At 37.1% G+C, this 13,705-nt stretch overlaps 1 protein-coding gene across 6 annotated transcripts in view; it reads right to left on the bottom strand.

Annotated features, from left to right (window-relative positions):
* The window catches only part of TLK2 (tousled like kinase 2), a 132,883-nt gene that overhangs the window by 34,566 nt on the left and 84,612 nt on the right, over positions 1-13,705 (bottom strand). For all 6 annotated transcript variants that reach the window (XM_004432623.3, XM_014789137.2, XM_087441355.1 and 3 more), the window contains 2 exons: positions 10,634-10,770; positions 2,564-2,716 (listed from right to left, as the gene is read on the bottom strand). In XM_004432623.3, the coding sequence (XP_004432680.1) occupies positions 2,564-2,716; positions 10,634-10,770 (290 nt within the window). The remainder of the gene's footprint in view (positions 1-2,563; positions 2,717-10,633; positions 10,771-13,705) is intronic.

The raw sequence follows: 13,705 nt of genomic DNA, 5'->3' as shown, positions 1-13,705 counted from the left end.
TACTCCACATTACACCAGTAAAAAAGGGAGAAATGAAAAATCATAGTTAAGAATTCTCTCTGTCTGAAATAGGTTCAATACCAGGAAAGGATAATTTGACTCAATCCCAGACTCCAGAGGACTGTTTTTGGCTTCTGACCAAAGGAATGAGCCAAGTCACAGATACTCTAATTAAAAACTGGACCAAAGGCCTTCCAGCTTGGATTTTACATAGGACTCCAGATGGCAACTACTTACTGACACACTACTGGCATAGGATGAATTCTAATTACTGTTCTATGGCAAGGAAACAACCTATGCCTTCTTTATTACTCCTAAGCCAATGGTTTTAGGCACTACCATTAAATAATTTTCAAGTAATACTAGAAGGAGAGTCCCTCCACAAAATAAATATAGGAGTCACAAAAGAAAACAATGAACAGATTAATGTGTATAACATTTGCCTGGAGAATCTTTCAAATCTTGGGCTCCCACTTGGATTTTTTGAAAGGAATTATTTTTTATTTATAAATCTAGTTTTAAAATATTCGGAGTTATAAGAAAGAAGATGCTTTCCAAGCTCATCTACTGCACATACTTTCATCCTTATACTGTAATTATTATTAGTTTATTCATCTGTTCATTTCCCCTAAATAAACTGTGAGCTCCTAAGGCTGGGGCTGTATCCTTTAGCTCTGCATCCCCAGTGTCCAGAACAGGGCTGAGTATACAATAGCATTTTTTTTTTTTTGGAGAGGAAGATTGTCACCGAGCTGACATCTATTGCCAATCTTCCTCTTTTTGCTTAAGGAAGACTGCTGCCGAACTAACATCTGTGCCAGTCTTCTTCTATTTTTTGTATGTGGGATGCTGCAACAGCCTGGCTTGATGAGCAGCGTGTAGGTCTGCACCCAGGATCCAAACCCATGAACCCCGGACCATCGAAGTGGAGTGTGCAAACTTAACCACCACACCACCAGGCTGGCCCCTACAACAGCATTTAACATAGACGTACTAAAGGAATGTTAAGGAAAAGGCTCCCCAACACATCAGGTATGTATGGGGTGAGAATTGGTGTTAAGCCATCTTTCTCACTGGAATGAAGAAAGATATATTTCTGGGATGTCACGGACTTTTAACGATGACATAATACAAGTATTATTATACTTGAGGTAGATTATGGGTTAATATGTTTTTGTGAACTGACATGAAAACATAAAAGGCAAAAGAAATATTAGTCAATAAATTATACTACAATATCATCTTTTATTTGTGGCTACCTTTAGAACTGAAACTTATCTTCAATTAAGAATTCCACAATGACAGCTTTACAAAATTTCTTTTTCCCTTGAAAAATCAATGTAGCCACTATAGATACACTGATTAAAATACCAATGACTTTTTCTATGAAAAAATATATTTTAAATTTCAAACATCCAATTCAGAAACTGACTTAATAGCTACCATCAATTCTTTGAGACTGCCTACACTATTATCTGCAGATATTTTTTCCTTTTTAATTTGAAAGCCTCTTAAAGACAGAGGTGATGGCTTAAATGTGTTCAGGGTATGCATAAGAAATATTTAAAATAGGTTTTATTTCCCATGCCAATTCTAACTGGCAATTCCTGCCTAGTTGGCAAACTACAGGCCGTGGGCCATTCAGCTCCCAGTCTGTTTCTGTAAATAAAGTATTATTAGCACACAGCCACACCCCTTCATTTCTGTATGGTCTACGGCTGCTTTCAGGCTACAACTGTAGAGCTGAGTAGCTGCAATAGACACCCTCTAGCCTGCAAAGCCTAAAGCATTTACTACCTGGCCCATTATAGATACAGCTTGCCAATTTCTGTCCTAGAGGAAGATTCTCTTAGTGATCAAGAATTTGATGATCAATTAGGGAAATCTGACATTGGGAGGGGGTGGAAAAGGAAGGCATCTGTACTCAGGATATTCTACCCCTCCTATTCCTGGTAGCTGTAATAATTGTTGATTGGCAGTGAAAAAGATGACTACACTGCAATTTAAGATACTATCGTTTTCCTTAGGTCCCCAGAACAAGAAAAATACTACTGGTGATGTCAAGATTTGGCTTATTGGGAAAATATCCTTTTCTTAAAATAATATCTATTTTTCTTAGCTTACCCCTAAGTTTGTGACTGTTAACTAAGTGCTCTTTAGACCATCAAAGAACATTCTTCAGTCTGAAATAGCAGCCAAATAATCCCCATAACATGATACCGACGTACCATAATGTACAACTACACACACAAGCAACTATATCATTGAAGACCACAATGACATCACATTTGTTATAAGAGGGGCCAGAGATCATGATGTCAAATTAAGTGACATTACTTCTCCCTCTCTCGAAACTACCTAAATAAGATCAGGACTAAGAAAACGAGTTGATTTTATATGGCTTTTATATAAGTTGAGCAAATTCATTGATGTAACTAAAAAGAAAGCTTAAGCTCTAGAAATCTCCATAATTTTATCATTTTTTCCAGTGGCATTCAATAGAACATTTGTATTTTGAGGGAAGAGTGTGGTATCTCACAGTCCACATCAACAAAGCACATACGTTTCATTTTCAGCCCCGTTGGTCTTGCTTTTTCGCTGTTTCTGTTCATTGGTTGCTGGAGGTGCCTGTCCCATGGCAGGAGGTTTCCGTTTTGCTAACATTTTCCGTTGTCTTTCTATCTCTTCCCTCTGTGAATTTATCCTTTCCTGTTGCCTGGAGATACAAAAGATGTTGCACAGAGGAGGGGATTAAAAATTTTTTAACATGGTTATAGAATAAACACACATATCTTTGTCATCTGCATATTTGACAGACTTCAGAAAAAAGCCCCTTTAAATCAAGTAGAGATTTGATTTTTTTTTTTGGTGAGGAAGATCAGCCCTGAGCTAACATCTGTGCTAATCCTCCTCTTTTTGCTGAGGAAGACTGGCTCTGAGCTAACATCTATTGCCATTCCCCCTCCTTTTTTTTTTTGCCCCAAAGCCCCAGTAGATAGTTGCACATCCTTCTAGTTGCTGTATGTGGGACACGGCCTCAGCATGCCTGGAGAAGCGGTGCGTCGGTGCACGCTCAGGATCCGAACCCGGGCCACTAGTAGCGGAGCGCATGCACTTAACCACTAAGCCACGGGGCCGGCCCAGAGATCTGATTTTAACTTCAGGTTGGAAGAGCCAAATAATTGGTGACAGATGTTTTTGGAGTGAATCTGTGCTTTAAGATACTAGTTATGATAATTCTCAGAGGAGGAAAGTGGGCAGGAAGGAATAATATCAAATTTCTATTGTGACCTTATTTTCTGACTCAAAAGGAAGAATTTTCTGATTCCTATTTAACAGTTAAGAAAACAACTCTCTGATATGAATCCATTAAAGTAAAGAACTGTATTTACACAAGAAAAAAAGCACAAAAGGTTCCAAGCGCCTTTTTATTTTTTATTTGGATTAAAGTTCCCTCAAATTATATCTAGAGAGAAAGATACCAAATTTCAAGGATGCTAAACTAAGTTTATTTTTAAAAAGTGTATATTCAGAGAAAGCAAAATGAAGCCATGCAACTAGTAAAAACTCCTTAGGAAATGGTACATAAAATGAATTAATAAAAATCATATAAAAAGACTCTTCATATATCTAACACCACACCATTAGAGTATTTCCTATAAGATGTCTGATTTTTCTATAATAAACTAGTTTACAAATTAAGAGTCAATAAAAATAACAGTATAAGAAAACTACTGTCTCTCATGTATCCTACCACCTAACAGATATTAGGGTTTACAGACTTGGTATATAAAATATACCAAGATCTGGGATTAACTATTAAACAGACTAAAATCACCTACATAGTTGACAGCCAAATGCTAGTTCCCTTCTCCTTCTCTCTCAACCATGCTTTTTCCCCTCCATGTCCTTTTCTTGATCCAACCTTCCTTTTCGCAGAATGACAGAATCTAATTTTTTTAACCTATTCTCGGATGAAATCTATTCTACCCTCATCCCTGAACACTGTAGTTGTTAGTCTCTACACCTTTTCCAAATTCAGTACACAGTAGTCCCCCCTTATTCAAGGTTTCACATTCTGTGGTTTCAGTTACCCATAGTCAACCTCAGTCTGAAATATTAAATGGAAAATACTAGAAATAAACAATTCGTAAGTTTTAAATTGCACCCCGTTCTAAATCACGCGCTGTCCAACGCCGTCCTGTCCAGGACGTGAATCCTCCCTTTGTTTAGGGTATCCACACTGTATACACTACCCGCCCATTAGCCACTTAGTAGCTGTCTTGGTTATCAGACCACCTGTCGCACTATTGCAGTGCTTGTGTTCAAGTAACCCTTATTTTACTTAAAAATGGCCACAAAGCATAAGAGTAGTGATGCTGGCAATTGAGATATGCCAAAGAGAAGCCGTAGGTGTTTCTTGTAAGTGAAAAGGTGCAAGTTCTTGACTTAATAAGGAAAGAAAAAAATCATACGCTGAGGTTGCTAAGATCTACGGTAACTTTTGTTACAATATATTGTTATAATTGTTCTATTTTATTGTATCAGTTGTTTTTGTTAATCTCTTAGGTGCCTAATTTATAAATAAAACTTTATCATAGGTATGTATGTGTAGGAAAAAACACAGTATATACAGGGTTCAGTACTATCCACGGTTTCAGGCATCCACTGGGGGTCTTGGAATGTATTCCCCAAGGAAAAGGGGAGACTACTATATCTTTCTTGGAAAATGGCAAGTAGAAAAACAAGACTTGGGCCGGCCCCGTGGCTTAGCGGTTAAGTGTGCGCGCTCCGCTGCTGGCGGCCCGGGTTCGGATCCCAGGCGTGCACCGATGCACCACTTCTCCGGCCATGCTGAGGCCGCGTCCCACATACAGCAACCAGAAGGATGTGCAGCTATGACATACAACTATGTACTGGGGCTTTGGGGGAAAAAATAAATAAATAAATAAATAAATAAATAAATAAATAAATAAATAAATAAATAAATAAATAAATAAATAAATAAATAAATAAATAAATAAAAAGAAAGAAAAACAAGACTGTACTCCAGGGTAGATGCCCATAATACAACTTACGCTGCATATCAATAAGGCCAATACTGTAAGCAAGGTTAACCAAATCAGAGTATTACAAATAACCATTCATCTGATAATAAAATTCCCTTAGCTTCAAAGATGAGCTGGGTCATTGATTAGATGTCAATTTAACAGCAAAACGGAAATTTTTTTTTTCTTTTTGGTGAGGAAGATTAGCCATGAGCAACATCTGTTGCAATCCTCCTCTTTTTGCTGAGGAAGATTGGCACTGGGCTAACATCTGTGGCCATCTTCCTCTACTTTATATGTGGGATGCATGCCACAGCATGGCTTGATAAGCAGTGTGCAGGTCTGAGCCCGGGATCCAAACCCACAAACCCCTGGCTGTCAAAGCAGAGCACACGAACTTAACCACTACGCAACCAGGCCGGCCCCCAAAATGGAAATTTTAATTCAAGAGTTTTCTGCTTCTCTCAAAAAATCTTTTAAATATCATTAGAGATATGTCTCCCCCTCCAAAATATATGTATATAAGTAATTCATGACTTGAGCTACAATCACAATCCTTCTTCTGACTCAATAAATGCCCTTGAGGAAAACATTCACCTTCTCAAAACATGAGTTTTCCAATCAAAAAAACTGGTAAAATATCTTTAGTTCATTTCTACCCTTCCGGGGGCCATGAGTACAAGGCACTCTGAACTCTCTGGAGATAATCACACAATATATAGTTTAAACTATAAACTATAGTGGGCTAGTAGAGTGCCACAACATTTTGTCTTTGAAGACTAACTGCTTTGGAAGATTGAGATTTTAGCAATCACCTTTATTAAACATAAAATAAAACTGATTTTCTATTGTTTTCAGAGAAAATCTATATATTTAATCTCCACAGATTCATCAAGAAAGGAGCCCCACGGCCATCATATATATAAATCATAAACACAGGGTACACTGATACCAAAACACTTTTGGGGAAATACTAAACTGTACATTATGGGAATGAGAGAGCTTGTTTGGACATGAAAACTGATGCATCTGAGATCAATGCTGTATATAATAAGAATTCCTACATTCTTTTTTTTCTACGTTAATTCTTCATGTTCTTGAAACTATTTAGCTATTTACACTTATAAATCAAAGTCATCTAAAGACAGTCCATCAGTGACACTTGATTTAGGTTTATTTTGGGAGTACAAAGTCTGGATTATGTCAATAAACTGTAACTGCTCTTAGAAGAAGAACCATGTCTTATCAACGCTTATATCTCCAACATGTATGACAGGGCCTTTTATACAGCTGATCCTTAAATATTTCTTGCATTAGATCAATTTTAGAGAGTGCTAACCCTTCATCACCCATGGACAAAGTATTTCTACTATCTTTTACAGAAGTATTGAAGACTTGATAAATCCATCACACTCAAATCTAAATAACCCAATTTAAAAAGCCATTGTTTGTATAAGAAAACAAGACAATCAGTCTTGGACATCATTATGGGTTAAAATGTGTCACCCAAAAAGATACGTTAAAGTCCTAACCCCCAGTACCTCCTAACCCCAGCACCTCAGATTATGACCTTTGGAAATAGGGTCACTGAAGATGTAATTAGTTAAAATGAGGTCATACTGAAGTACGGTAGGTCCTTAATGCAATATGACTAGTGCCCTTATAAGAAGAGGAGAGAAGACACAGAGACCCACAGGAGGAACACCATGTGAAGATGGAGGAAGAGATTGAAGCTACGCTGCCACAAGCCACGGAACACCAAAGGATCCTCCCTGGAGGCTTCAAAGGGAGCGTGGTCCTGCCAACATAGTCCTGCCTTGATTTCAGATTTCTGGCCTCCTGAACCGTGAAAGAATAAATTTATGCTGTTTTAAACCACCCAGTTTAAGGTATTTTGTTACAATACCCCTAGGAAACGAATACAGGCACGTTCAGCAGCAAAACTGTATTCCAGACTCCAACCATACTATACCTAACTAGTAGGAGAGGTATTAAAAAACAGGTGCGAGCCTGCCCTGATGGCCTAGCAGTTAAGGTTCGGCGTGCTCTGCTTTGGTGGCCTGGGTTCAGTTCCCGGGCACGGAACCACACCACTCATCCCTCAGTAGCCATGCTGTAGTAGCCGCTCACATAGAAGAACCAGAAGAACTTACAACTATATACAACTATGTACTGGGGCTTTGTTTGAGGGAAAGGAAGGAAAAAAAAAAAGGAGGAAGACTGGCAACCAGGTGTTAGCTTACGGCAAATCTTCCTGTGCAAAAAAAAAAGAAAGAAAGAAAAAGAAAAAAAATAGATGCAAGTATTTTCTGACATTATTTTAACCAAAAAAATTTTAGCAGCGATCTACAGATAGCAGAATATCCCAGATAAGAATTTTTAAAGATTTTAAAGGATTTCGTATGTTCTGTATCTACTGGGAACTGTGAAATGGAATGGACGACCCAAGGGAGATATGACATTTATAAAATTAGCAAAGAGCTGTCTCTCATTATGGATCATGTAATCAAGAATCAGATAGTTCACAAGAACTCACTTTACAGGATTCTTTAATTCCTTACACACTAGAATAAATACCTGGACTAGCATTTCAATGCTATTATAAAGTCTAATTTATTCCCTCTGATAATCTACATCTTAAATTACCACAATTTTGTATACAAGTCAAATCCTATCACTTTAATGTTATTTCTTTTTTTTTTTAATTTTTTTTTTTTTAAGATTTTATTTATTTAATATTTTCCCCCCAAAGCCCCAGTAGATAGTTGTATGTCATAGCTGCACATCCTTCTAGTTGCTGTATGTGGGACTCGGCCTCAGGATGGACGGAGAAGTGGTGCCTCGATGCGCACCCGGGATCCGAACCCGGGCCACCAGCATTGCAGCGCGCGCACTTAACCACCAAGCCACAGGGCCGGCCCTTTTTTTAATTTTTTTTTAATTTTATTTATTTATTTTTTCCCCCAAAGCCCCAGCAGATAGTTGTAGGTCATAGCTGCATGTCCTTCTAGTTGCTGTATGTGGGACGCGGCCTCAGCATGGCCGGAGAAGCGGTGCGTTGGTGCGCCCCCTGGGGATCCGAACCCGGGCCGCCAGCAGCGGAGCGCGTGCACTTAACTGCTAAGCCATGGGGCCGGCCCTAATGTTATTTCAATATAAACAAAACCTTAAGAATTTTTTATTGCCTTGCCATTGACTGAAACTTTGAGACTTATTGAAATAAAAAATAGTGTACTGAATAACAATAGTATTTAACATAACTACAAAATAAGTTTTTATAGTTTTTCAACAGGTACAAACATACTTTGGAAAGGAAAAATTACTAACTTGGCCAAAAAATATTACAAATCTGATATGATTTTCTTATTAGATGGTGAATCTTCTGTTTTAGGGAATTAATAAAGATCACTCGGAAAAGAGCCAAGGAACAAAGTAAGAACAAGAGAATTGTGTTGAATCTCCTGCTGAGACTACATCTGATTATCTGATTAACTGTTTAAACATCTTGAGGTTTGTCTCTTCCCATAACACCTAGTACTGCTGCCTGGTGTTCAGCTATCTCACCCACCAAATTATGTGTCATGGAGTTTCTTATACACAGAAAATTATCATTTGTAAGGCTATCAAATAAGGCCTTTTACAACTAAAGAATTTCGATGTTGCATTAAAATTGAGAAAGGGAATTTATTAAAGCAAACTTTTAAAAAGTGAAATACCTATAATTAATAGACATTGGCCAGAAACAGCTTCCCAAGAGAAGAGATAGATATTCTGCAATTTATGTGACTTAAAATGATGAAAAAATGCTATCTACCTAGGAGGAACAATCCTGGTTAGGGATCTCATTTAGATAGTCCCAATTTCTTTGATCTGATGGCTCTACAGCAAAGTCATCATTTTGTATTCTAACTGTATAAGATTTCCAGAACCTTCTGGGCATCACGCTGCCTAGAGAGTAAAAAGATAAAATATTGCTACTATCAGCAAAAACTGTAATCACTTCTTAAAAGTAATTACATTTTACATCTCTATACAAATCCATTATCTTTTTGAGTCAAAACCTTTAGACAATTTAAAGACTGCCATCTAAGTAGTAACCATTGTCAAGGGCTAGTAGGAGGCACTATCACCTCTGGGACTCAGTCTGAGCATCAGGTGGCTTTGTCCAGTAATGGGGATATAAGTTGTATTTTCTGATCCCATTCTAACAAAACTGGATGGTGTGCTACTTCCACGGTAATTTGCACGTCTTGGTCAAGGCGTTATGGAACAGGTGTAATGCCTCCAGTAGCAGCTGTTTCCACTGCCCTGGTGCACTTTCTGCTGTTACCAGCCACCTGTGCTTAGAGCTCAGAGTGGATGCTGCTCTAGGCCTCTGGCACCTGGCCCAACTCAAAAGGCTTCGTTTTTCTTCCAGGGTATTGTATCTTTGACTTGATAGCCTCTTATCACACCAAAATACACATACTTGAGTTACACTTGTAAGGCAAAAACACACCTAAACCAAGCTGGAGGATAATGTATCACATATAAAGCAATGACTACTAATGTGTAATCCAGAGGTTAGTTTAAACAAAGTATTACTGATAATATCAATATCTTTTCTTTCAGGCATAAATTTGTTATTTATTTATGTTTCACTACTATTCAAAAGTAGTCTGACACTATTCAATTAATGCTCAGTAAGTTATTTCAGGAAGAAAAAAAAAGGTAGGAAAGGTAGTCTATGGAACCCTCCAACTTACGGAGATCTACAAATCAAAAGTTTGAGAGCCCATGATTAAAAATACAGTGGCCCCCCTCCTTCCAGTCTCACATGGAAATGATCTAACAAATGAAAATAAGTAAATAAGATACACCAAAAAGTATTAAAACCTGAAGATATTTTTAAGTCCTGAGCTAATATTAGCTATTTACACAGTAGGAATTTTAGGATTTTAAACGTTAATTCCTTGGAGTAAAACGTTACTCCTTGGAGTAAATACTTGAATGTTGCAAACCAAAGTTATGATAAAGCAAAAGAGTGCTCAAGATTCCAAGTTACTGACAGGAATAGACAGTGGGGCTGGTCACCAGCCTGATCACTGGTTCAGTCCCTGCCTTCAACGAAGTGACTAGCTCTGATGGCTGGAAACCATCTCCTTAAAGAGCCTCAGGAACATGTCCCATACGGCAGTTCTTCTAGGGTTTTATTTTGTTTTATACCTAACTCAGAAAACTCTTCCTTAGGTTCTTGCCCATTTCATTTTTCTGTGGACCCAGAAAAAATGCTTAGCCAACCCTCCATAAGAATTATTATGTAATTAAAAAGATATCCATTCAAGTCCCAGATTTTTCTTCCTTAGCTTCAGTAATTCTGATTCTTTTAAGCTTTAATGAAGAACTCATTTTTTATTCCTCTGATTACTAGTGTCATTTTTTCCAGGACTTCACCTCATTCCCTACATTTCTTTACAAATGTGGTGACTAACACTGAATGAAAAGACGACCACCACTACTAAGATTATTAACGACTACAATCACAGAAAACCTAAAAAATCCAAACCAACTTTTCAATTCTCAATTTAATATCACAATTCACTTACTTGATAAGGTTCTGGAAAGCATAACCATCTGTCCATTGTTCAGTAAAAGAGGCCCCATGTCGGACAGTGGTAAAGTGGCCCAATCTCAACCGGTCTTGCATGCTCTTATCTCTACATGCCATCTTCTCTTGTTTTGACTTAGGGGAAAAGGACAAATAGAAAATAATTTTTATTTTCCTATGAGAACTCAGATACAGCATTATGTTTATTTTTTGTACTATCCTATTCAAAGTTTAGTATAACTGGCTGATTCTACATTGACTTCAGGAAGCACCCTGAAACTTTAAATCAATTCTCCGTATTAACATATACCTTATTATTTGTCATAAAAATGGGAAAAAGTGGTTTCCTTTCTATAAAATTAATGAATTAAAAGATGGAGCAAAGTTCCCCTCAGTATCTTTGACATCAATAAAATAATCTACTTCACTTTTATCAGTTCCCTGTCTTTTTAACAGCATTCCGAAGGTTTCAGCAAAAGTAAATCACCAGTCTATCTCAAACCTCTCACTTGCAATAATTTCACTAGGAAGTACCCCCATCTTAAAATTTTCAATATAAGATCAATAAGTACTGGGGATGTAATTACAAAATAAATATACAGAAATCAGCTGCATTTCTATACACTAACAACAAACTATCAGAAAGAGAAACTAAGAAAACAATCTCATTTACAATTACAGCATAAAGAATACAATACTTAGGAATAAATTTAACCAAGGAGGTGAAAGACCTGCACACTGAAAATTATAAGACACTGATAAAAAAAATTGAAGATAACACAAATGAATGGAAAGATATACTGTGCTCATGGACTGGAAGAACTAATATTGTTAAAATGTCCATACTACCCAAAGCAATCTACAGATTCAATGCAACTGCTATTAAAATACCAATGGCATTTTTCACAGAACTAGAACAAATAACCCTAAAATTTGTATGGAACCACAAAAGACCCCAAATAGCCAAAGCAATCTTGAGAAGAACAAAGCTGGAGGCATCACACTCCCTGATTTCAAACTCTATTACAAAGCTATAGTAATCAAAACAGTACTGTACTGGCACAAAAACAGACACACAGATCAATGGAACAGAATAGAGAGCCCAGAAATAAACTCATACCTCTATGGTCAATTAATCCACAACAGGGGAGGCAAGAATATACAGTGGGGAAAAGACAGTCTCTTCAATAAGTAGTACTGGGAAAACTGGACAGACACATGAAAAGGAAGAAACTGGACCACTTTTTTCTTTTTTGGCTGAGCAAGATGCGCCCTGAGCTAACATCTGTAGCCAATTTTCCTCTTTTTGCTTGCGGAAGATTCGCCCTGAGCTAACATCTGTGCCTGTCTTCCTCTAATTTGTATGTGGGTTGCTGCCATAGCGTGGCCACTGATGAGTGGTGTAGGTCCGCACCCAGGAACTGAATCCAGGGCGCCAAAGCAGAGCATGCCGAAATTAACCACTAGGCCACGGGGCCGGCCCCTGGACCACTTTCTTACACCATATACAAAAATAAACTCAAAATGGATTCAAGACTTAAAATCATGAAACTCCTAGAAGAAAACATAGGTAGTAAACTCTTTGACATAGGTCTTAGCAATATTTTTTTTTGGATACATCTCTTCAGGCAAGGGCAACAAAAGCAAAAATAAACAAGTGGGACTACATCAAACTAAAAAACTTTTGTACTGTGAAGGAAACCATCAACAAAATGAAAAGGCAACCTAGTGAATGGGTGAATATATTTGCAAATGATATATCCAATAAGGGGTTAATATCCAAAATATATCAAGAACTCATACAACTCAACAGCAAAAAAAAAAAAAAAAAAAATTCCAGTTAAAAATGGGCAGAGGTCTTGAATAGACATTTTTCCAAAGAAGACATACAGATGGCCAACCGACACATGAAAAGATGCTCAACATCACCAATCATCAGAGAAATGCAAATCAAAACCACAATGAGATATCATCTCACACCTGCCAGAATGGCTATTATCAAAAAGACAACAAATAACAAGTGTTGGCAAGGATGTGGAGAAAAGAGAACATTTGAACACTGTTGGTAGGAATGTAAACCGGTGCAACCACTATCGAAAACAGTATGGAGTTTCCTCAAAAAATTAAAAATAGAACTACTATATGATCCAGCAATTCCATTTCTGGGTATTTATCCATAGAAAACAAAAACACTAATTTGAAAAGATATATGCACCCCTATGTAAATAATGTGCAGCATTATTTACAACAGCCAAGATATGGAAATAACCTAAGTGTCCATCAGTAGATGAATGGATAAAGAAGATATGGTATATATATACAATGGAATACTACTCAGTCATAAAAAGCATGAAATCCTGCCTTTTGCAGCAAGGATGGATCTAGAAAGTATTATGCTAAGTGACATAAGTCAGACAGAGAAAGAAGAATATCGCATGACGTTACTTATATGTGGAATCTAAAAAGAACAAAACAAATGAACAAACAAAACAAAACAAAAACAGACTCATAGATACAGAGAACAAATTGGTGGTTGCCAGAGGGAAGGCGGGGGTGGGACGAAGGGTGAAATAGGTGAAGGGGATCAAGAGGTACAAACTTCCAGTCATAAAATAAATAAGTCATGGGGATGTAATGTACAGCATAGGGAATATAATCAATAATATTGAAATAACTTTGTATGACAACAGATGGTTACTAGTCTTATCAGGGTGATCATTTCGTAATGTATATAAATGTTGAGTCACTATGTTGTACAGCTGAAACTAATACAATATTGTATGTCAACTATACTTCAATTAAAAAAATTTTTTTCAAGAAACAGTTACTAATAACTATTAAAGGCAAGTTGCAACTAATCAATTACTATAATAAGGGAGACATCAGCCAATTAAAGTAATCATATACAAGTATATGCCAACTTAATTTTTTTAAAACACAAAGAACTTACTTATCACATTATTATGCATAAGTTACACCGAATACCATCTCTGAAATGGAAATGTAACTGCTGCTAAATGTGTGTAATAGTAATAGGATATGCACTTCAATTGACAGGATGAATGTAAGA

Source organism: Ceratotherium simum, chromosome 16, assembly GCF_057802395.1.
Source record: "Ceratotherium simum simum isolate JZ-2026a chromosome 16, ASM5780239v1, whole genome shotgun sequence".
Lineage (NCBI taxonomy): Eukaryota > Metazoa > Chordata > Mammalia > Perissodactyla > Rhinocerotidae > Ceratotherium > Ceratotherium simum.
This window is presented reverse-complemented; position numbering and strand designations above follow the sequence as displayed.